General features: G+C 47.4%; 1 protein-coding gene across 3 annotated transcripts in view; it reads left to right on the forward strand.

The window, feature by feature from the left end:
* The window catches only part of LOC122398359 (ecdysone-induced protein 74EF-like), a 177,321-nt gene that overhangs the window by 129,596 nt on the left and 21,747 nt on the right, over nt 1-25,978 (forward strand). For 2 of the 3 annotated variants that reach the window (XM_043398131.1, XM_043398133.1), the window contains 3 exons: nt 7,688-7,945; nt 11,101-11,268; nt 12,292-12,531. In XM_043398131.1, coding sequence (XP_043254066.1) covers nt 7,688-7,945; nt 11,101-11,268; nt 12,292-12,531 — 666 coding nt within the window. The remainder of the gene's footprint in view (nt 1-7,687; nt 7,946-11,100; nt 11,269-12,291; nt 12,532-25,978) is intronic. The other variant, XM_043398132.1, reaches the window with a different exon arrangement.

Consider the following 25,978-nt stretch of genomic DNA (forward strand, 5'->3'; position numbering starts at 1 on the left):
CGAAACACCCACTCGCCGCGTCACGCACGTACACGAACGCTCGCTCGGTGCCTCGGCGCGCACGGAACCAGCAGAGGCACTCTCGGTTTCGACGGAGGAAGTGGGTCGCGCACATGCACGTCGCGCCGCGCCAACGACGCGTCTCGCTTCCGGTATCGAAATTTCCGGCTTCGTCGTATTCCGCGGCGCAACGTACTTTTACGGACGGTTCCGTGTCTTCGCGTCCCGTCGACGGTGCATCAGACCCGGCTAATTGGGCGCCCGGAGTCGACGGGACTATCGATCCTCGACGTTCCAATTAGCTTGTCGCGGCGATACACGCTCCTCTCGGACCTCGAACGATGACGATACCGCGAAGGAATGTCGGCCGGACGAGCACAGGATAATTTCAGAACTCTTTTTCACAACAATGCACGCGAACGGCTGCTTTGAATATTCGTTTCACACTTTCGCTCGGAGGTGCCCGGCCACTCGAATTGAATTATTATGCTCGATTGTGTATTATCGTGATAATTCTAGCGATTAAAAAAAATAAGATATTCGTTCAAACGACTTCGAGTGGTTTGATATTTCGACAGTTCTTATTTGCCAAGGAATGCCAAGGAATCGTTTACGATTTTAGTTCTACGATAATTGATCCGATCGAGGAGACCCCTTTAGATACAGAAATAATCTACAACGTTATTATCAGCGTAGATAACGGGTTTAGAAAAAGAGATATAAAACGAAAGCGACGTACGAGGTGACATTTCCGATAAGTTCTTTGGAAATACTTTGTTCGGACCCGGGTTTGACAATAACAAGTAACGTTCAACTATACGTGTATATTGTCCGAGCTAACAAAATGGTGCGTCTTTTACTTTCTGACGTACGAGACGGAAATTACTCTCGCGTTATCGCCCATCGATTTTCGAGGCCGCCGGAGGTTTTTAAAGTCAACGATCGCGTGCTCGGGCTGCCCGCGGATCGAAATCGAGATGCCGGGTACAACGAAACTGTAATTTCTAGGATACCGGTGTAAGAGGGATGAAGGAGGAAACGTTTAAATTCCAATCGCTGGGACGAATCGCTTTCCGGAGACGGCGCTCACCTGGCGCTCATGAATTAAACAGGATCGTCTAGGTTATTAAAGATTCAACATCGAGCGGGGAGGGATGCTTAATTACCGTCGGTTTTGCTTCGCCCGCCATCGACCCGCGTGAAATTTTCAATCGCGACCCGAGCGACTGCGACGGGTCGAGAAAGTGTGGCGTCTCGGCGTGCCACGAGATTACGTAACGCGGCCAATAGAGGACCGAGACGAATCGAAGGCGATTGGATTTCTACCCTACCGTGAGCGGCCATTTTTATTCGAAATCGTTAGGTATTCGTCTCCACAGTGAACAATTTAAATGATCTAGATGGACAAATTTCTTTAGAAACATGTTCATGAATTTTTTGTCACTATTTGTTTTTTATACATATTTATGGTTTTTTAAATATAAACACATCGTAATATAATAATAATTATGGTGATGATGATATAGGATTTTGAAATTCTATTTTATTTTGCAGTGTATATGAAATAAATTTATAAGATTTGAGGTTGTTTCGATAACATTAACCTCTCCAGGAACAATTTTTTTTTATTATTGACAGTAACTATAATTATAAAAAAAAAAAACTAAACGTCCACATATGTCGCCAAAGGCGTGAAGAGGTTAATATTTTCATTTTGTCCACCCAGATCTATGAAATTAGCCAAGCTTATACTCGATCGGAGGACCGTCTTAGCGTAGCGTTTCGAAACGATATCTTTCGTTCTGGTGTTCTTTTTCGAATCGCCCGGGAAGCTCTCGGCGACCCTGCGCCGTTTATAACCGACGAACACTTTCGCGGGGAGAAGACAGAGCTGTGATTTCCACGCCCACCGTTCTCTCTCGCGAAGCCACAGGTGCGTGCAGCTGCACCTGCGTCGGCCGCGAAAACATTTGCAGTTGTTTCACGGCCATAATTTCCCCTCTGTGTTCCGTCGTGGAGCCTTGGACTCGTCGATCCCAGTCGCGAATCTTGCGAGCAAAAGTACGTTTTCCAGCGCGCCTCTGACGTTTAGGTTAGGTCGTTCGAAAAGTTCGCGACGAAGTTCAAGCGATATTCGAACTGAAAATATTAAACTGTTTAAGTGGTGAATAAATGAATCGAACGTTCGCCGAAATCTCGAGCGAAAAAACGCAACCGACCGACCGGGATATGCAAACGAGTTGTTGCGTCTCGTCGCTATGTATTCCGCTTTCCTCACTTCCTCGCGGGGCGGGTTCTGTCGAAAGAGTCCGTTAGTCCAACGCGCAATAGTCCGTTCGTAAATTGACGCCTAGTCGGGCCAGTCGCCGCGGAGCAAAAATCGATTAAAATTGCATCGTAATTGCTATGGTTGGTGGAACGTTCCGCGAGTCGTTTGGAGGACAATTTTTGGGGGAGTTTGGGATGGAGACGAAGGATCCTGACGCTCGTGCACGCACACGCGGCGTACGTAAGGTCAGCGTTTGGCCGGGCCACGCAACTTTCTCGCCACGTAGACGCGCGCACGCACGCACGCGCACACACCTTCCGGCCGAGCGAGCATTGCGTAACGGTAACGACTCTCTCTTTCTATGTGACATCACGCGCGCCACGGGGCGTATGTCGGTCGTTCGGTGACCAAAGCACCGGCGCAACCGATTTCGTGAATCGACTGCCAGCCGGGCCCGTTCACCCGGCGTTTACGCGCCCGATTTCGGCCTATCGCCGCCATTACGTTGCTACATCGGCCACTAACAGCCACAACCGGTTAGATATTAGACTATCGACGACGTTCGCTAAGAAATGGACAAAAATTCTAATCTCGATCATGGTCTGATAAATAGGTTATTTATTACGTTGTCTACTGGGTCAGTGTTTCCTTCTAAATATTAACAACTCTGCCAGACCAAGAATCCAGAGATAGTTTACTGTCTGTGTATATAAATCCGTTCCAAAATAGTCGACTCTGTTATCGTTCAACTTTTTATTCGTGGAATCGAGGAGTTAGTTCCGCAAACTGCCGCCCACTTTCGTAGCGCTTTCCCCGACTATCCACCATCGAAGCGAAAAGTGTCAATTGCCGCCGCGAGAAAAAATTAGACAACTTCTTCTCTGCATTCTTGTACGATCTAATAATAACTCGATGAGAAGCAAACGTATATAGCTGTTTCTCCGAAAAGGTGATTCAATTTTAATTTCATAACCTCAACCGTGTTACGCTAATCTCGAGAACTAGCAGGAAAATACGGGAATAAAAGAATGTTGAATAAAATAGATAGGGTTGCGAGAACGGGAGTCGAGGGTACGCAGAATTGCTGGAATTCGCGGTAACGAGCGTCGTTCCGAGGAAACTACGTCGTCCGCGCCGATAGCCCGGAAACGAGTTGTCGGGGAGTGGAGCAGCGAGAACGTAGTAGGCGAAAACAGCGATGAAAACAGGCTCCCGGGTCTCGAGGTTCGCGACGAGTCGAAGCGGGGATGTTCGGTCGATGCGGCTAGACACCCACCCTTCCCGGCTCACGCGGAGGGCGAGTCAAGGTCAAGCAAGGTCGAACCTCTCCGGGGACTCGATTCGCCGCTAACGAGCACCGCGGCCGACTAGTCGCAATTAAGATGGCCGAAGATCGTGAAAAGCGATCCCCGATGGCTGGCCAGCGAAACGATCGTTCGCCCCGAGCTCGCGAGGAAGCAATAAACCTTTCGAGGCCCCATCGATGTCGTATTTTACCCCGTTCGCTATTATCATCGCTGCGATCGCCGAGGCAAAACTTATCGATTAATTAGATATCGGGTCGAAATTGGACGTGGATCCGAGTCGCGATACAAACTTGGAAAATTGCATTCGGAAATGGGAGCCAGCCTGTTATTACTACCTTCCGTTTAACGTATTATCGGATACAGGGACTGCGCCGTGATTATTCCCCCCCGCGTCCTAATTGCACCCTGGTAACAAGTTTATTAACAAAAGCAATCCGTGAATGGAAATAATCGTACGGGAAAGAGGTAGCAAGTCGTGCGATCCCGTTTGTCAACAAACGTGATTCTGAGTTTGAAAATATATATTGTTCTCGTGGAATAAAATTTACCTCTGCGAATGGTTTCGAAATCCATCCGCGACGGTAGCGGAATAGGGAGCGTTTTAGAAATTTTTTATTCCCGGGAACCCCTTTCGCGTGGGAAAGGTTTAACTCGTACGCGACAGGCTCGCATAAATGTTTGAGGAACGTACTTTCGCGACGTACCGCGGCCCGGAGTCGTCGTCCTCGTCGATCGTTTTTAAAAAGGAAGCAGCTCGCCACAAAGTAGTAGGTTCGCGGACTAAATTGACGGCGATCCGAGTCGAATCAATATTATTACGGAACCGGGATGGCCGCTACGCGAACGACGACGAAGCGTAGAGAAAACGAGCGCACTTCGGGGAGTCGCCGGTAACAAGCCGTTTATTTGCAACTTCGATTCGTCGGGCCGACAAAATCGTGGAAAATATTCAGGAATAATTCAGCCCGGTCGCGGCGGATCGAGCCGGGAACGTTGATCCGAAATGCACCCTCCGAGCCGTACGCCTCGTTAAGGGTGTGTGCTTTAGGGTTAACGGAGGTCAACGGGGATCCTTAAATTCGAGGCCGTCGCGATACCATCTCCTTTGGCTTCCGTTCGAAACCAGCCAGCGAAAGCGTCGCTTCCGCTCGAGAGATGCGTGCCTGAGTCGCGTAAACCTTTTTCCACCAACTTCAGAGACCGTTATATCTCCCGAGTCCAGACTCGTGGAAACAGTAATTTTTCCTATAAAATATTAAAACTTTCGAATAACTTCTATATTTAATAAAACTGATCTCCAGTTGAGAAATAAAATTCGCAATAATCGTTGGAATCCTGGCGAGTACATCAGCGTGCTGAACCCAGACGCGAATCGTCCGTTAAATATTTCTATCCTTCTCCGCCAGGGGGATCCCCCTCGAAGTCCAGCGAAGCGTTAAAGACGAGCAAAAAAAACGACACGAGTTGGGGTGCCAGCGACGATTTGTATAAAAGACATTGTTTTTTTTTCCTCTTCTTCGGGTCCTCGACTATGGTCGTCCACGAAAGATAAAGTCGACTTCGAGCTTCGACGATATCGCGCTGTTTATAAATAGCCCGCCGGTGTCGAATTTCGTCGCTGCTGTCCGTCTTGAGAATCGTACCGAGAAAAAAAGTTCTCCGACCGTATTTTTCCATAAGAATCGCCGGAGTAAAAATGGCGTGGACAATCCCAGCTGCAACGGGGTATCGCGTAGAGCCGGATATTCGGGCTTACGTCAGGCGAGGCAAAACGCGGCCCACTCCGCCGTTCCAGAAAATTACGAGCACCGGACTCGTTCGCCCGGCGTCCGTGACTTCTCTCATTATTCTTCCCTCCCGACTTTTTCGCGTCTCCTGTTTTTCCCTTTGTTCGGCCTTTTCCCTTCCTTCCTCGTCCTCTTCTCTCGCGACTACGGCCGTCCACAGTCCCCGTTCCCCTCGACCAAAGCCAGGGGAGGGAAGAAACCGATCGTTCGCCGCTAAACACCACCGCGAGAGCTCGATCTACGCGATCATAATTACCGATTCAATTCACAGATCCCGAGATGTTTATCGGTGCTCCTCTTTGCCCTCGCGGCTGATGATCGACTTCCTTGAGAAACGCGACGCCTCGACTGGGTCGAGTTTTGACCTCCGCTTCCGCTCCAAGTCTCCTCCATTGCTCGCGTTCACCGGGTCTCTTGGACCGCTCAAATCGAGCTACGTACATTTTCAGATAGCGCAAGGTTCTTTTTAAGGAAAATCCCCGAGATGAATGTGGTGCAACCGAGGCTCAAACGTACCATCTCGTCCACTTATTTTTAATACCACCGAATTACGGTTACGCGTACACTCCGTGGTAGGAGCCCCTAGCGGCTGTAAGTTCTTTCTTTCGGCAGCCTTGCCATTACCCATGGTATTTCCTCGCCCAGAGGCGTTATCTAAGAGTCGCGATCAACCTTGGCTCAGGTTATTAACGCGTCATCGAATAACTGTGCCTCGCTCGCTCTCGCTGCTTCCTATTCTGTTTCACTGTATCACGTTTGTGGTCTCTAACGTAAACAGCAGTCAGCGAACCGGGATAACCAGAGCGATAAGTCTCGGTTTCCCTCCCTCGCTGATTGCAACTTGCAACGACCCACCTTCGTTCCTCGAAGCCTAAACGATACATAAATATTCTGGTAATTAATGTTATTTTAATTCGACCACGCTGGAATGGGAATCGATATTTATCCACGATCAACAGTCACCGGTTTCGTCATCGACTTTCTCACGGGTGAGGCAAACTCGTCCGCAGATATCGCGGTCCTCATCCGATTGCGTAACGAACCGTCTGATCGTTTAACCGTGTGGGCGCCGAAAAGTAAACGCGGTAAAAAGTGGTCGACACAGTTCTCCCTCCCGGATCGTAGCACCTGGGTGTCCGCGGGAGAGCTTTGGCTTTCAGGAGCCGCTAGAACGAGGCTCGTTCAGTCTGGGGCTACTTCCACCGACGAAGCCACTTCCTTCTTGCTACCGGTGAAAGATCCTTTATTCTCCCGACCGCAAACGTATCGTAAAACCCAGCAGGTCCTCCTCGTTAATACGTAAGAGTTATTACGAAACGGTGTAAACACGCTTGTAGTCCGGTTTATTATTTTCACTGCGTTCCGAACGGAAATCCCAACCATATTACCCTCACGAGCAAATCAGAAACGAAAATTGCACGAAAATATTAAAAATTAATATCTTTGAGGGGGGAATGAAGTTCTTCATCCAGAGTAGGAGAAATCGTTTTTTGGATCATGATTACTCGACAGCAAAAGTCTCGAGACGCGAGATGGATGCTCGTAGGACTAGGAAGGAAGAAAGCGCGACCAATTGGGCAGCATCCGAGAGTCACAGTCGATTTTCCACGGCGAGGCGATTTTTCCCCACCGCGGTCGCGAGAAATTGCTTAATGAAGCCGCGGAGGTTGGCGCTGCCTGAAAGGAAGGTAGAAACGTTGCAGTGGGTCAAGGAGAGACACACCGGCTTTCACTTCCTCTCCGCAGCGCCGCGCTATGCCCCTCGAGAACACCTCCCATGCCTTCATTTTTTTTTCTTTTTTCTTTTTTTCTTTTTTTCTCTCTCTCTCTGCGCCCGTGCTTCCTCAGCCTTCTCGGTGCTACCGTTAGGAAGCGATACGGCCGCTGGAATCCGTCGCGTTTCCACCAACGCCGGTCGAACCGATTCGATTTCTTCCCCCATCGAGAACCTAACCTCTCCAATACGTCTCTGCCGCGAACATACGCGAATTAGGCTACACCGACCACGTTTATAATCGCATCGTGGACGAACTTGACGCTAGATCTACGCAACTAGTCGATTTCACCGCTTTTGGACTAATGTTAAAAAATCGTATTTGAACTCGACGATGTTCGCAAATCTATCGTCAAGATAGAGATCGTTCCCGAGAATTTAATTTTAATTTTATTAGGATTTTATTTTATTTTAGTAAAAAATATTTCCTTAATTTTAATCCGATAGCGGCTGGTGATTTTATTATACCGTGTTATCGTAACTGACGTAATTCCAGTTCGAATGAAATCACGAGTTTAACGTTTTTCCGTCCATGTTTGGGCCGTTTTAGTGGACACCAGGGAGGTCCAACCGCACGATGCGAACGAAAAGGAGCAACTCGGCCTCGCGAGCGTTAAGGCAGAGCCAGGATCGACCGGGACGACGACGACCACCACCGGGACTCGTCTGTTGCACGGTATCCTCTCCCAGCATCCCCAGCAGCACGGTTTAGGGGTGCAGAACGGATATGGCCGCCACTTGGCCGGCCACGCTCAGATGGGCCAACCGCCCTACACCACTGCCACCATCGCCACCACGAGTACGCCAGGTTGGTCCGAATTTTTATACTTCCAATCGAGATCCTCCCACGACCCCAAAAATCAAAGACACGACTCCAACATAGCGAGCAACGATGGGGACTGGTATCGTCGTAAAAATAAAATCCAAAATCGGCAGCGTAGGAAAACAAAAATAATTTCCCGATAATTGTAAATTATCTCGCAAGGTATTCGCGATCCTTTTAAGCAACGTATTTAGAAAGCTATCGACTTATTCATTATTCTAAAATATTAGACCACTTTGTCTGAAATATATTTTTGGAAGAATACCGCAGACCTGTAAATATGCACGATCTAATTTTTAAAATCAACACGTCTCTAAGTCTGGTTCAGTAAAAAGTTATTTAACCCTCTGCACTCCTACGTCGAATGTGACTCGACATCGGTTTTTATCTCAGGAACTCCTTTGTCGAGTCCCACTCAAACCAAAGAGATATACACTTGAAAATTACAAAATACAATGATTTTTAATCAACGTAAATTTCAAATAAAACACTTAAAAAGCATTGGGAGCAGCTGGTAACAAGATTTAAATATAATTCGGAGTGCAAAGGGTTCAAACGACCAGCTAGCGTCCTTTGTATCGGTCCCATCGTTGGCCGCCATGGAGGAGCCAAGATGGCCGGCGGAACGTCCCCGAGGTGTTCAAAATGGCCGCAGCCGTTCGCTTCCGTCTTCCGGCGGTCAAAAATCGTCCTCGTAGCTAAGGGGATTTCTAAAACAAACGACGCCGCGTCACAGCTCGACACGGTTGCAATAGAAACGCGGAGAAAGCAATGGAAAGGATTGCGCACAGCCGTGAAAAAAGTGAAACGATACTATATTGCCGTGTTTTCTCTGATTTGACTGGAGAGAGATGGTCGGTGTGCATCGCGAGCAATTTTTCGCGGGTTACCGATCGATTTTTCTGCACGGCGTTAGGTTCGAGCCAATAATAATATTTACAGAGCAATATCGACGGCTGGTCGGTAAACAGCCGGACAGGAAATCGCTTCCGGTGGACGCGCGCTGGCAAACGTTTGACTTTCCTCTCGGCAGGTTTTCATGGGCACACGCTGGGCAAAGAGCGTTCTCCTATTGGTCGTTTCTCGGTCGCTCGTTCGACCAGCAATTCCCCGCCGCTGACATTAATCGCCAGAGACGACAAGGTGGCAATAAAAAGGCGAAAATTCCTGTTTAGCCGTTGCGCGAGACCGACAATATCGATTTCTCGGCTTCCCGTCGACTTCGATGAAAGATTTCACTTCGGGGGCACGCTCTTGTTTCTATTTTTTTTTCCATCCCCCCCACCCCCCCTTCGTTTTCAGCATCCCCGAAAGTTTCGCAATCTCGTCGAACCGTCTGGCTTCCATTTTTAGAAACCGTTCGACTTCCTTCCGCCACCAGACGACGCTGAAAGATTGATGGTTTTCAACGCGACCAAAATACGGATATAAAATCGCCCCGCATACTAGATGACTGGTTGCACCGTCGGACGCTGTTTACTTTTTAAAAATAGTCCTCGGTTCGGCTGGATTCGCGAGTTTATTGCCGTCGTACTAAAATATGCGACTTAGTTGCCTTCGTCGATTTATCGATCGTTGGAAGCTAACCTCTTAACGCCGCGCGACGACCGACCGTCCGTCGCGTCTTTGCTTTCATAATTCGTTGTAATAATATTCTTCGTATCCGTGTGTCTTTTCATTTTCGAACAAATCCTGCTCCGTATACCTGTGTTCAAAGACACACGATTTAAGGAAACGAAAAATCGAAAGATTCTAGGTGAAAATGACCGCTTGGGAATCGTCGGTGCAACGAAAGCGAAAAGGTGGCGTACGAGTCGGCGGGTTCTCTCAGCACGTGATACCCGAACCTTTGCAAAACGTGGTTGCGTAAGCACGTGGACGGGTGGTAGCCGCTCGATCCGGTTCAACGGAGCAGTTCCACGTCGAAACGAACGTCGCCGGGGAGGTCGATTACCGAAATAATCGGCCGTTGCATAAAGCGCCGCGCGTCGAGCGCGGGATTCGCGAACGGTGGTGGTAGCCCTGCACGATCGTGCCCGCCACGGTTTTGCATAACGCGAACGCGACACGACGCGCTCGGGAACTCCTCGGCGGTGGCGGCGCGCCGGAGACAGAGAGGAAGACGGACAGCGACGCCTCGCGTCGTACAGGACCTTTTAGGACTGGTTTCAGACGTTCGAGCCTCTCTCGCTCTCTCGTTCGCAATCTCCGGGATGAGAGCCGGAGGGAGGGAGAGGAGAGACCGTGGGAAGCACCGGCGATATGCATACCCAATGACCGGATGACCTTCGCCCGTTGCATAAAGATGCCTTTAATTGACGGCGCGCGCGAAAACACGTTCGGCGGTCCGGTGCTCCATAAAGCCAAGCACCCTCGACGTACGAGACGCCTGGCTCGCCGGAGCTCGGACCACCTCGGAGCGTCTAATTCGCTCGCGGAGCACAAAGACCCGAAGAACCCGAGTGGAATGGGTCGCCGGCCGTCCTATCTCCTCGACGATGAAATTCGACCGTCTGCGCGTTTCGAGCTGTGCCCCCGGACTCGATATATGCATGCTCGATGTAACCCGAATCCTATTTCGACGCGTCCTTTCTGCTCGGAGACTGTCATCATTCGCCACGGTCGCGAAACAATAATATCTACGCCCAGTTAGTGGGAATAACCCTTCCACGCAGCCAGAACGGACATACTTAACCTTAAAATGGAAGACCAGTGTTTCTCAACAGGGGGCGCAGCTTTTATCGTTTAGCAATTAGAAAATTCCTTTTGTATCGACAGACCCTATTTACAGGCTTGGATCTGTCACTCTTTTCTGTCGAAAATTTTTAACGTACAAATGTCCAGCCCCTCGTTTACCATTATGAATAAAGACGCGTTAAAGTTCTCTCTACATGTCGCGGTCCGGAAGCTCGAATGCGACTGCGCTTTATCGCGAGCCAGAGTGCACAGTTCGCGGAAGCGACGGTCTCTTTTCTGCGGTTTGGTAATTCCGTGCACGGTGCAAAGACAAGCGAGGGAAGCGAGCGAAGCGTTGCGAAATCGTTCCACCCGCCAGCCCCCGGGTTTCCACTTGACGTTGATCGCGGCGATGGACGCAATTACCAAAGGAAGTGTGTTTCTCTTTTGTTGCATGGGAACAGGAAGCGGATCACTGCCAGCGAGTCCCGCGGACAGCGGAGTCAGCGACGTCGAGTCCAGCACGTCCTCGGGCGGTAACGAGGACGCGAATCTCTTGCTGAAGGCCAGGCTCAACCCCAACACGTCCCTTCAACCGAGCCTGGCGTCCCATCATTCTCATTTGTCGTCAGGTAAGCGCACATTTAACAACGACTGTTAGACGATGCATGTTAGAGCCTATAAAATCGTGAGGCGCGAACGGATTCATAACCTCGAACAGCGGATTACGCGCGGCGGTGGCGGGCCAATCGGGAAACGAACAAGTTACCGACCAAGCCGCCAGGCGCCCACAGGATCCTAACCTCCCATAAGATATTGTCTAAAATCGGTTCCACGTTTCCTTCGATTAATTCAAAGTTTATTAAACAATAGAAACGAGATATAAAGGATATTTTTTTTAATCTGTACAATTATCTTGTTTAAACGACCGAACAATAATTCTACAACCTGTCGTGTGACGCAGGTGTTCCGAATGACCGATACGACTATTGTTACAGCACGATGCGAGGACTCGTACAATAAATCGTTGCGTCAATGGCCCCCGTTAGATCACGCGCGAAGAATTATCGTTAAATAATAACGCTCGTGGAAATATTGGTCGCGTATTTTTTTTTGGAATTTCACGTGCCGTTACGTGTACATATATTATTACGAAACGATGCACCGCGTTTACGAAATATTTCACATCCAGAAAATTTCGAGGTTAGTTCGCGAACTGTTGGAAAGAAAAGTAGTTTAAACGAACCCTAACGACGAGCAAACACGCCAGGCGTCACGCCGCGATAATTCGCGGTAACGATTGTCCCAAATTCGAAATGATTTTGACGTAACATCGACGATCGACTGATCAGATTGGTCGCGGTTCACGGGCGAAATTTAATTAAACTGACAGGTTTATAAATAAAACGTCGAAATCGAACGTGTACCGACTGATTTGATCGAGCGATCGTGAATATTTAATTTTGACGAGAGTTTCGCTCCGTCTCCGGTTCGACGTACGAAACAGGGGGAATCGAGAGACCACGGGACAGCGATTTTCCGTTTTGTTGTCGCTCCACCCCCGTTGCGAAATCGACGTTATGACGTAAGCAAAAGCGGTCGTGCAAACGACACCCGTCTTTTCTCATCGAACGTCTTTATCGAATGTCCGACAGCAGCACTCGGCAGGTCAGCCTGTCACAGTCCTGGCGTTTATCCGTCGACGGCGGGCTTCCTGCCGCCCTCCTATCACCCTCACCAACATCATCCCTCCCAGTACCATCCGCACAGAGGGAGCTCGCCCCATCACCAACACGGGAACCACGCGATGGGACCGACAATGGGACCGCCCCATCACCATCACCACCATCAAACGCAGAGTCTACAGCACCTACATTATCGTCAACCTCCAACACGTAAGTCGATCTTTCTGCATAAAAAACATGGACCAACCGATTTGCTTGTAAACGTTAGATCTTCGAGGCGGTGATCACTGCACTACTGTATCGCTGTCGATCATTATACATATAGGTTGGGAAAATTTGTGTAGCCAGAAAAACGGTGCTCGAGATATTATTTCGTGGCGCGAAAGTTGCAGATAAATTAGGCGTCTCGTTCCTGGAACGACGAGGGCTAAAAATAATACGGAACGGCTCGCGACGATAAAACGTTTCCGGTGCCCTTTGCGCGTTGCAAAACACATTCCCGATGCAGCGGTGCAACGATAGGCACCGATCGACGTTCCCGTCGCACGACGATATCTCTCGATCCTGAATTACAAATTCCGCGGCATTAATATTCGACGGTGTTGCGATATTGTTTGCGAGCGGCGACGGGATTTGAAATTAAAATCGCAATCGAAAGTCTGAGAAAGATCGCGTAGTATCAAGATCGACGACGGCTGGGAAGATTTCGGTGCGCAAACACGTCGGTGTCGCGTTGATTCGAGGCGTTTGGGTTGGAAATAATCGGGATCGCGAACGCGTTACGTGCGCTCGGTGATTTTAGAGACGCCAGGCCTCCGCGGATCGAATCCAACCGATAAATCGGTAATTTCAGTAGCTCTCGTGGCAGTGTCTGGGAGATTCGATAGTCGGGTGGCGCAACGACGACAAGCTCGGATTTATTTCGGCTTGTCCCGGGTATCGATTGATCCGGCTCCGGATAAAAAAACGTATCGCCAGCCTCTTAGGTAATTACGCTCGGTAAATAATTTCACTCGAACGCCGCTCGTACGGCGAAAGGAAACGGCGGATTCGAACGAATCGATCGATCGATCGCCCGGTACCGGGTGGTCTGCGCGCAACCTCGCTGAACCGTTTCCTTCGAAACCGTCGGAAACAATGAAGTAATTGTTCGACCATGTCTCTCGGACCTCGAAGTGACGCGAGTTTTTTTATAAGTGTTCGATCGATCGGAACCCATCGTGCGTTGGACGCCAATGGTATTAACACGGACGTGGTATACGAGTAAGACCTTACCGTACAATGTATTTTTTCGGGCCATTTTTCTGTGCATTGTTTGCATTTTGAAACATGAAAATCCTTCGATCACTTTTTTTTTTTAGTTTGGGTAAGCAATTTTTTTCTCGAAAGTGGGTAGGAATTCGGGGGTATGTCTATCAACAAAATATGATTGTAAATGACCCCTGTAACTAACTATAATTTTTTTAGAACGATCTGAAATTTTTCAATTTTGTCGAATAATTTTATATCTTCCTGAATTTTTTTCTCGATAATGCGTAGGATTTCGGCGATAGGTCTATTCACCAAAAATGATTGCAATTGACCCCTGCAGCTAACTATAATTTTTTTAGAACGATTTGAAATTTTTTTTTTTTTGCCGAAAAAAGGCACCTCGTTGGAAGAGAAAAAATTATCTTCGATTTTTCTCGTCGATATGACAATCTGATCGGGCTCTGAAATTCCATAAAATTTAAGGTCTACTTGTATACCTTGCCTGTGGTATTAAATTCCTATCGGTATCGAAGAGAATTTCGCAATCCCAGGATGAGAACACCGAGGCAAAAATAACAGCGAGTCGGGCACGGATTAAGGGTATTCATCGGGATTTGTAATGCGGTCGAACGCGGTCATCGCGCAAAGCGGCATTAAAGCGTTTACAAGTTGTTTTCCTTTCCTCGAAACTATCGAACGCGTCGACGGGTGTTTCGACCCGTGGCGTTTCTTTAAGCCGAGCACTTTGTCGTTTACATAATCCGCGCGCGTACGTCCCCGCATCGATCACCGACGTCGATCGATATCGAACAATAGCGGAAGACTGTCTCGCGTCTCGAATTAAAGCCGGGGAATTCTGTTCCGTTCCGTTCTCGCTTTCTAACATCTTTCTTCGATTAAAACATTTACTAGTTCACGCAAGGCTTTTAAATCCGCCCCTGTGTAATAATTTAGACGTTCGTTGTATTGGAAATCCCCAAAACCACAGAAAAGGGTTAACCAACAGCGCAATAGTATCGATGCAGCGTTGGCTCAGGGAGTAGGACGAGTGGCTTCTAATCCGAAGAATCACGGGTTCGAACCCCGGCGTTCGTGCCCCAATTTTTCCTGGATATAATATGTCGAAAAATTATTTAATTCCTCCTGGTCATCGTATTCTTCAAATTTCACATTGAATTACATTAATCACGGGTACCAATTTGAGAGAAAGAAAAATACCCCTAGAAAAATAGCACCTGATATTTTCTTCGATTCTCGATGGACGCAGAAAGAAAGTTCGAAGCTATCGGGGCGTTGTAGGTGGGCGCGCACACACCGAGGATTTTTAATTGCATTCGCGCGAGAACGGTCCAATTAAAACGACGCTCGACACCGTCCGCGTCGGGGCGCCTAGGAATATCGGTCAAGCCAAGCTTTCGTGCTCAATTTCCACGTAACTGTCAGCGCACAGAAGCGGGAAAAACGGTCTCTTCGTCTAGTTCGGTCGAAAAGGAGAAGAGAGAAAGAGGGTGGGTGGGTGGGAGGTTGGTGGACGGGGATAGAAGTTCAGCGCGCGCGACTTCCTCGTGGCAGGCAGATGCAAAGTGAAAGGGACTCCTCGGGGGAGGTACGGGTGCCACAGAACGCCCGTCCTCCCCCCTCTGGGGGGGAAAAAGGCGCGAAAGAGGAGGCGCGCGTTCGCGCGTTGTTTCGGTTGTGTACCTGTGCGCATCGAGCGTGTCGTCATCCTCTCCTCGTCGGCAGAAGTCGCAACGACGCCGACACCAGCCGAGGCATATTCGTTCTCTTGACCCACTTACTTTTCCCTGATTCAACGACCCAGATTTGCTTCCTGCCATCGCGCGCGTCGATAGGATCGACTCCGATTCACCGATCTTCTTCCTCCCACCTCACCCCCCCTCCCACCGTCATTTTTCATCGCGGTTTTATCGCGCGTCCCATTTAACGCGTCTCCGCGAAACAGATCCCCCGCGTCTTTTCGTGTCCTCGTCCCTTTTGTCTTTACACCAATAACGCCTTTGTTGCGCAACGGATCGCTGGAAAAAAAGTAAACGATGATAATCTTGTATGCAAACGAGACGAGCGGTTCTGTTTGTCGAGTTTTATGAGATTTCGAACGCGTTCGCCGGGTGGCTCGAAACTCGCGCTTTTCAGGTAAAATTGCAATCACAAGTCGCGGCGGTCACCGGTGACCAATATCAAAAATACATAATTAAAGACAATTATCGATACCGATAAATTTTTTATGATAAATAATTTTATTAATACATGAGGAATATATATAAAAGAAAACTGCATCGTCAGAACATTTTCACTAAATGCATCGCTAATTTCAAACGAGCCTAAATAATCAGAGTAGCTGGTTAGCAACTGGAGCGCGACAGTTTGAAAAAACTGATAATCGCAAAAACGGTCTATAGCGCCTCGGAGGTCACCGGTGACCCCCCACCACGAAAAATGCATTAAACATGATTGTACGATTCACCTTATCTGCTGTAAATAATATTTCAGACCGCGTAAAATGCGCGAGGCATTCAACGTGTTAATAAAATTTGATCGAATATCTTGGCGACTCGTTTATTAATCGTTCGAGAAGCCGTGAGAAACGGGAGTAGCCAGATCCGCGAGATATCTCGAGGGAATAGGTAGTGATCGTCGGTGGATCGCGACAGTTTCGAAGCGTGTTCCGAATGCCTGGTTCGGGTTAACGAGCACGAGGGGAATCGATCGACGATGGTCAGCCTCGAATCGGTTAGAGGGTAGCCGTCGCGATCGCGCAATAAACGCGGCTGTTTTTCGTCGTTTCGATCGCGTTCGATGGAACCAGACAGCTGATTTCGCCGGGACACACCTGGCTCCCGGTCGTGATTTCGAACAGCCGTGCTCGAATTGGATCGCCGCCAAGGTTGCAGCCGCTCGACCGAGGATCGTCCGCTGAAAAGAGGCACGAAGTGAAAAGCGAGACGGGTGAAATTCGCTCCGGTCGACCGTGGCCGGTTATCAATTAGAGTAAACGTACCGGTAATTGACAATGACCCACTGATCGACGCTTCCCTCGCTTTTACTTGGATTATTAGGTCGTCCCATAAGTTCACGATACTTTTACTGGAATTTCAAGTGACGTAAATTTTCGAGGAAACTTGAAATCCTCCATCTAGTTTACAAGCCATTATGGTTGATTGAATTTTCATTAAATCAATTCAATATTTGTACTTGTTAGTTTTTGTTTTAAAGCGACGGTCACCGGTGACCGACGCGGGAGTCGTAACGCGTTCGTAAATCGTTTGCTCGTTTGATGCGCGCGACTCGCCGGAAACGGAATCGGTCGTCGGATTTTTTATTACGATCGTGGTTCACGCATCGATCACTGGCTGCATCGACGGTTCCGCCTCCGGTTTGCCGGATACGAGACATCGTCCGGACTTTCCCTGATTGAAAGTGTTCTCGAACCGTGGCAACGGCGTTTAACCTCGTTCTAGGCGAATCTTTTCTTTGGGCGAAAAGCCTAGCGAAAGAAAGTTGGAAACCTCGCGAAACGTTGCATCGAACGTGTAGGGGGGGGGAACGTAGAAAGGAAAACGCGATACGCGAACGCGTTCGAGAAATTCAACTTGGGGCATATTATAATCAAGGATGGCACGTTTTAATGATTTACAGGCGACGAAACGTCGACCAGTATTTACCAGTTACATAAATTAAATACCATCCGCGGCTTCTCGTTAATGAAATTTATAAATACGTTATGTAAGGAACATTTGATTTGCATAAAAGTAACGAAACGTCATTCGTTGCCTGGCATTAAAATGTATCTAACGCCAAGATCGAATAAAATATTCTTTACTTATTCAGCCATTCGAATACGGTATGCTAATACATTCGACGTCCATTGACGTTGCAACACAATTATTTATCGTTTTTCGATCGGACGGAAATAACGAGAATTTCACAAGAAAATTAAGTAAACCCCCATTCATCTTTAGCAGTCTCCGTTTCTTTTCTTTCGAGCAGCTGGCTCGTTTCGACGCGCAGAAATCCGCGCAGATCGGATCCAAGATGGCGTCGCGCGTAACCTGACAGCCCCCTTTAGTGTTCCTCGCGTATCGAACGGTAAAGTTTGTCAGACGCCGTGTCGCGACGAAAATCGTTGTTAATTTAATTGGGACGACAGCTGGCCACGATTCGATACGTAATCGGCGTCCAGATTGGACCCGGGCGCGATCAGAAAGGAAAGAAATCAGTGTGTTTGTACGTAGCGGCGACACCGTGGCGAGAGAGGTGTACTCTGGGCAGACCGCTCGGGAGTAAAAGTGTGCCGGATTGTATAATCGAACGTGAATAAGCAAAATGTTACGCCATAGCGATTTGGTAACTTTGCGGGGCGCCCCACCAGAGGCGGCCGTGTTCCCATTGCGGTGGCCGGCAGGCGGTGGAGGCGAGAAGTCGGTCGAAGGAAAATTCAACCTGCCGCCTGGGCCCTCCACGCAGGACCGAGATGCAGTTTCTGTCGCCGACCGATCGGTTTACGAGATTGCGTTACGTTTCACGGCGTGCACTCGTACGCCGAATATGTAATTACTTGTTTAGTCCTCGCACGAGCACCGTCTCGTCTTTCGAAACAGAAACCGTCCATTTAACTCGTCCAGCGAATCCTTCGATGCATCGGGTCTTTCTAACCCCACTGCGTTGATAGGTGATGGAGATCAACGAAACGAACTTTATTATTGCGTTCTCGAAGAATGAACCGGCTCGTTACGAGCGCGAACGTTTTTATCGGCAATTAGTTTATTCGTTTATTCGGAGGGCGATCTGGATAAGAAAAAGCTACACGAAAGTATTTCGTTTTTTACTTGACATTTTTCGTTACGCAATACTCGAGAAGTCCGGATACCCGAACGCGATAAGAGCATTAATCTTTTCTCAAACACAACATTATTAACCTTTAACGGGATAGTATATTTTTATAACACAACCGTATGGAAGAAAAATTTGTAACCGTAGTTAAACAGTTGGGAATAAAAATTATAAAACATTTTTAATTTTTGTAATACATAGTTTATTATTTCCTCAATTCTACAATAGCACATAGATATAGTAATAATGATACTGTGTAATGTTTTATTATCAGTTCGTACAGTAATAATAGAATTTATAATTGTAAGAAATTACATAAGATCAACGATAATTCACAGCTCAGAGAAGCAATAAAAAAAAATTACGATAAATCGCTTAATTTTATTTTTGAACCTCGATTATCGCGTAGCCAGATTTTCTGCAATAATCGAGGTGCCACTGGTGGCCGCATTTCTCTCGACACGGTCGGGGGAACAAGGTGCACAAGCGACCGGTGTTCCATAATGTCACCGGTTCATGGTGATAACAGAAACGTTCCGTTTCGACTTTTTCACCGCCTCGCGTGATTTCGTTTTCCTCGAATAAGCGACATTCTAAAATCCGGATCCGGGCCGCGCGCGAACTTTCGCACGTTTGCCAAGTGGCCCCGTCGTTTTTCCGCGATTTTGCCAAACCAGATTTGCCCATCCGCCATTTCTATCTAGAACGACGTACCAAATAAACATCGGAAATAGCCTACTGACTGTCTTTAGCCATAGAAACCGACGCGAGGGAAGAATGTCCACGACAGATGCATGGCATATACAGGGTGTTCAATCACCCTTGGGAAAAATTTTAATGGGAGATTCTAAATGAAATTGAAAAATTTCAAATCGGTCTGGAAAAATTATTTTCGCTTGCAGGAGTCAATTACGATTATTTTTTGTGAATAGACATACCCCCGAATTCCTACCCACTTTCTAGAAAAAAATTCGAGAAGGTGTGAAATTTTTCGGCGGAAAAAAAAATTTCAAATCGTTCTGGAAAAATTATTTTCGATTACGGGAGTCAATTACGATTATTTTTGGTGAATAGACATACCCCCGAAATCCTACCCACTTTCTAGAAAAAAATTCGAGGTGTGAAATTTTTCGACGAAAAAAAAAAATTTCAAATCATTTTGGAAAAATTATTTTCGGCTGCGGGGGTCAATTACAATCATTTCTGGTCATTACACATATCCCCGAAATGTAGCGCATTTGCGAGAAAAAAATTCAGTAGTGATGGAACTAACAAATCAACAAATTGGTATTCTTGATTTTCGTCTTATTTTGGCCTCTAAAATACCCCATTAAAATTTTTCCCAGCGTTGACCGAACTGTAGAACAGCCGTACGATTATAATAAAATATCTCTAACGTAATTCTAAAAAACTTGACTGGTCCCAAACTATCGTAAGGTGGATTTTGCGCGTGAAACTTTTCCCAGCAGGTGTTTTGCAGCGGGCGTACGATCCACCGCCATTTTGGTACAGGAAATAAAATATAATTTCTTCGTAATCATCGATGTCGATCTTCATAGTCTTAAACGTCGACCTGAATTTAAAAAGTTAACGTCATTTGCGAGTTTTGTATGTCATTTTGCAAATTGGTATTAAAATAAATTGAAAATAAATTGGTTCGAAGAGTAACTTTGGTCGTCGTTTAACAGCGTTTCGATGTTGGCGATTAAGGTGATATTAATTTTCATTTCTGTACTTGAACTGTTGATGGGAGAAGGGGGGGGATTCGTCTCAATAATCAGTCTTTTCGATAATGAGGTTTCGCAACATCGACGATTCGGTTAATCTTTCGGCAGTATTTTCGTAACTATCGTTATTGTGATTGAATTTAATCGCGTTTATCTTCATCTTCGAACCGCGAGAACGTCGGGTCAAGATCCGTTGTATCTTGATGTTGTATGCAGCTTAGCTCGTATTTAAATACGTTCCCTTTTTCTGTGTCAAACTCCGTGGATCCCTAGCGTTGTTTCTAGTTGTTTTAACGTCCCGGAACCGCTTCCGGGTCCCACGTAGCGTGAAAAGAATTCAACCTCGGCCCTCTAATCGGTCCCGAAAGTCGTAAAGTACCGGTGAAAGCGAAGAAATAACGATCGAATCGTTGACAGTGGCGCACCGTGGACGAAGCGAGTCGATAGTAGGCGCCACCGTGCGACCGGAATAGAAACACGGCGAAGAAATAGGCACCGGGCCGTGCTATTTTCGAACGGATCATCATCGAACTACGATTCGTCTGTTCGTGGCTCGGGAACGTGTGAAAGACCCTTCAGGCACGTCGGGAACGAAAGTTTCGCGCGCTGCCAGCTAGGCGACGTGGCACACATTTTAATGTTGAGGACGAATCGCCGAGCAAAGCGTTACAAGGCTCTGCGAACCGATTAAATCCCGATTAACCCTTCGTGCGTCGACCGTTCTTGCCAGCTTGCCAAACGTTCGTTCGATCCGCTTCGACGAGAATCGCGAGGAAACGCGCGACTAATCCAGACCTAACCTCAACGCAATTAAATACGTTCGAGACGATCCAAATTTAAATAGAAGTATCTTTGAAATCGTTAGAATTCGAAATGATTCGTCTTGGAAGAAAATGGTGGAACGAGATATAAGTATATTATTCTTGCAATTGATAATTAAGACCTAACCTCGACGCAAATAAATACGTTCGAAATGATTCGTCTTCGTAGAAAATGGTGGAACGAGGAATAATTATATTATTCTTGAAATTAATAATTAAGACCTAATCCAGACCTAACCTCAAAGCAATTAAATACGTTCGAAACGATCCAAATTTAAATAGAAATCGTTAGAATTCGAAATGATTCGTCTTCGAAGAAAATGGTGGATCGAGAAATAACGATCATTCGTCGTTGTCAATTCTATCCGAAGTATTTCGGGCCCAGTCTGTATCCGCGCTTTTTACCGTAATTCGAGAGACGAGAAAAAAGTGGATTTTAATGACTCGTTATGCGACTCGTTGCTCGATCCGGTTCGAATGTATTCTTTTTATCGCGTCCGGTGAAATTTCGTGCATCGCGAAACCGTATTAAAACGGTAATGATACTTTATTTGCGCGGACTATGTAACAAAATGAAAGTGAAAATAAAGAACAGGAAGTTAATTGAGGTTCGAGGGACGAGATTCGGTAGTTGTAATCGTACTACGTAATCGTTAATCGTGTTGTAATCGTATTTCCCCGTAAATAATCGAACGGTTAGAAATACTTGGGGCCCTGTAATTTCCGAGGCGACACGATTAACGGAGGAGTTGCGTGTCAAGGCGAGGCCCGATTATTCATTAGAATTTGTAAATATTAATTACCGCGCTCGGGCACCGCCAGTCGCGGAATCGATTACCATTCTAATTTGGCCTCGTCGAATTCTGCTTCGCGTCCGTTTCTTTTTCCGTTCTTTCCTGGCGGGCACTCGACGAGCGATTTTCAAAACAGCCAGAGGTTATTTAAAACTTTTGTCGGTGCGTTCGGAAAGAGAGGACGCTCGTAACGCAACGGCGGCGAGCGCTCGGGTTTCCCGGAACCCAGTTGTGCGATACGAAATCGAATTTCTCGTGTTTCGAGGCCAGCGACGGGCACGAGAACGCGAGAACGCACAAATCAAGATAATCAAAACTTCGAGACCAGTCGAGATTCGAGGACCATTGACCAAAACAGCTCGTCCAAAAAACCTTCCTGAAATTCTAATTATTTGTCCGCGAGTTGAAGCTTGTACGGGTGGGCGTGAAAATTTGCTTGGCAGCCGGAACGGAGACGGATAGAGGAAAATGCGCACGTTTGGGAACCGAGCCACCGCGGATCGAGGATGTCCTGGTTGCCCTAGATCAAGTATTCGTCGGGTATTTTTAAAATGATCGCCAGACGCGAGCCCCGGCTACGTAATTCGAACGCGAAAAACCGAGGGCGACGAATAAAAAGCACCGCCGCGGATGGGAGGGGCTAAAGGTGGTATCGGGTAAATGGAAGAAAAAATAGAACGCAACGCGGCTTCAGCCTCGACGTCGAATAACAAACGCTTACGAGTCGCTCGACCGAACAAAAACACCGATGAAAAATCCGGACGCTGTTGGTTTTTTAAAGTTGCCGCGCGAAATTCTGTGAATTTTTCCTTTCTTTTCAACCGTTGTAATATCGTGGTAAAAAAAATTTTAATGGTAGATTCTGGAGGCAAAAATAAGACGAAAATCAAGAATAGCAATTTGTTGTTCGAGGCTTCGTTAGAAAGTTATTAACGTTTAAAGTACGAAGCACGCAGATTCCCGTTCTACGGGCGGAACTTTGAACGTTAATAACTTTTTAACGGAGCGTCGATCAAGAAATTTGTATTCTTGATTTTCGTCTTATTTTGGTCTGTAGAATCTCCCATAAAAGTTGCTCGTTGGGATCCAAGATGGCGTCTTGTCCGGGGAAGACTGGACCGTTGAAGTCGGAAACATTTATTATTTGCTGGTTAGCGCCGATGGGGGTATCAATTTGCTTAAATCGCAACAGGCGCGAGGCCGTGTTATTAATTTGTTCTTCAATTTGTCTGTCACGGTGGGCTGCGGACGGATTTTCTCGCGATTAAAGACGCGACGCGAAAACATCGTTTTGCATACGGGGCTCGATGCAAATGAAGCCACTTACACAGCTGCTCGTTATCAGTCGCTGGAAACCGGTCTAGTATGTATATCGGGTTATTTTTCAGCCGGGGTCGAACGACCTCCTCGACGGAGGTCTCGTCCGACGCAATAACGCCGAGAGGAACGTTATCGTCGTCGGAGATTCTATCGCGAACGAACCGAGATCCCGAGCGGCGGACATTCCGAAAAATCCGTCGCGATATTTCGGTGTCCCGTAAATCATCCGTCTTGGAACGGAAAAGCGAAAAGGAGAACGGTTGATCAGCGTTGGGGAACGGTGTACGAGGCGATCGAAGAAACGTTTTAATAAAACGGCAACTTCTGATCATCGCGTTTCGTAAATTGATCCGATTGGTCCAACGGGGAAGGTGGTGGGGGAAATTGCGGAGGCTCGAAGAGAGAAACTTTGGCTCGCCGAAAGGGTATCTCGATGCGTGGCGTTACGTAACGCTTCGCTTAGCGGCGAACAGCAGCGAGGTAAAAATAAAGGAACGAAACGCGATGCAGAGCGGATTCTGAGCATAGACTGGGTCTAGGTCTAGGTCAACTAGGCGGGGCGTATGGTTATATACGTTCGCTGTCGTCCGTACGGTAGTTCGTTTACTCCGCCTCGGGTCGATCCTCGCTTTCAGAGTCCTTCCGCGCGCGCGACGTCCATAATATTATCCACGATATTAGATCACCTTACTTAATTTAAATATAATTCCCTTCCTCGATCTTCAAAACGTTGATTAATTTTTCCAACGCGTTCACTGTCCGGTCTCCCAGCGGCGTATTCAATAGCGTGGTGATATGAGCCATATTTGGGTCACGGACAGTGATGAGAGTAATTCGTGCAATGACCTAACGACACATCGATGTCCCATAATACGCGAGCGTTATCGGGCCACAGTTTCCTTACATCACTCGTCACGGTTCGTTCCACGATCGAGGAAATTGTTGCATCGTTAACTCGTCTTCCGGTCGGGGGACGAGGGGGCGGCGAACGCTGGTGCACACGTTGTGTGTTCAGCTTGCGGGCAACGAGCGTCCGTGTTACGGTAACTAAACAAATTCCAGACGCGAAATTAACATAAAGCCCCGCAGAAGTTATCGTGGTCGTAAAACACGTAAAACGTCGTCGCGCGGCTCAGACCCGCGTAGCCGAGCGCGAAAGTTGCGCCGTTTCCTTAACTGGCCGCTCACCTCGTTTCGCCGCGAAGAGAGGAAAAGTCCGGGGAGAGCAGGTGCCACAAAGACGGCCAGCAAAAACAAAAGGAGCTTGAACCGCGCGGCGGCACCAGCTAGACTAGGTCTAGGTGTAGGTCTAGGTCGACTAGGAAGGGGTGCGCCGTTCTACTTCCTGGCCTAGTGGCGAGAGCGAATCGCCTTTTCCGTCCGTCCAACTGCTCTCGCGCGCGCGTTCATCCTTCGAAACTTGATATTTCCGTGAAAGATAACGCTCACGCTGTCCGGTTTGCAGAAGGATATGGCGGAAATTCCTGTTGCTCGCTGGCCGTGCAGCGCCGCCAGAGCCTCGAACAGTCCGTCGCCGATTGAAAACCGATCGCAGAAAACCTAACTCGGACCTAACCTCACTCCGCGTACCGTAGTAGTTTTTTTTCGATAAGCGCGCCGCGAGCATTTAGGACAGTGTTTCCTAACCTCTTTCGGACCATGCCCCAGTTCGACGGCTCGATAATTTGGACGCCCACTCGTCATAATATAAATAAACGTTTCTTAATAGAATTTTAATGCTCGAATATTTATCCACGCGTCTGTCGATCTAGCTCCACGTTGAGAAACACTGATTTGGGGTACGCGAAACCCGAGCCTCGTTCGCTTTCTGTCGTCATAGAGAAGGATGGCGAGCGACAGACAAAGGGGAATGGGGATCTCGAGCATTCGAAGGAGTTTAAATGCCCACGTGTATCGATGTGTGCTGTGCAAGATCCTAACTTCGTTATTTTTGCATTTTTTCTTGATTTGAAAATTTCAAATCGTTCTGGAAAAATTATTTTCGGTTTCGGGGGTCAATTACAATCATTTTTGGTGAATACACATACCCCCGAAATCCTACCCATTTTCTAGAAAAAAATTCGAGATGTGATATTTTTCGACCGAAAAAAAAAAATTCCAAATCGTTTTGGAAAAATTATTTTCGGTTGCGGGGGTCAATTACAATCATTTTTGGTGAATAGACATACCCTTGAAATCTTGCGCATTTTCGAGAAAAAAATTCAATATGGTCGGAACTATAAACGTTAATAACTTTTTAACGAAGCCTCAATCAACAAATTGGTATTCACTTTGCATACCGTAACGCGGAAGTATGGCCGTTTCTATCGTACATAAATGCTCCTACAGATATAAGAAATATGTAAAAAAAAAGTTACATCAAAGTATAGAGAAGAGTTTATTTGTAATTCAAATGTACGTCGTGCAGAATTTTTGCAATCGACGGGCAAGAAAAAATGACACCGTGAGCGAGTGTTAAACCGTAAAGTGCATTCACATCGCGAGCACGTGACGGTTACGCGACCGTCGGCGCTGATTAATGTCCTCTCGGAGCTCCGGAAGCGCGGACGGTGTCGGATTTTATTGTAGGCCAAGACACGACGAGCCTTTTAGAAAAGTGCGTCGAAAGCACTGGAAATCCAAACTGGGCTCCGAGTCCGTTCCGAATTCGACGCGATTCTCGAAGGGTGGAATCGACACCGGCCGTGCCACGTTACAGCCACGCGTCGAAGTCTCCATTTTTCTCGCCGTGCGTTAACATTTTCCCCCGAAAACGTTCAAAATGGCAGGAGGGCAGAATTGACGATATTTTTTTTTTTTGCAATATTTTCTCGTTTAGTTGGTCGGTGTCGTCGAGCATACGGTGTCGCGTACACCGCGTAATTAGAAGTGA

Source organism: Colletes gigas, unplaced genomic scaffold (genome assembly GCF_013123115.1).
Source record: "Colletes gigas isolate AHSC1104 unplaced genomic scaffold, ASM1312311v1 Colletes_gigas_Sc00011, whole genome shotgun sequence".
In the NCBI taxonomy this organism is placed as follows: Eukaryota; Metazoa; Arthropoda; class Insecta; order Hymenoptera; family Colletidae; genus Colletes; species Colletes gigas.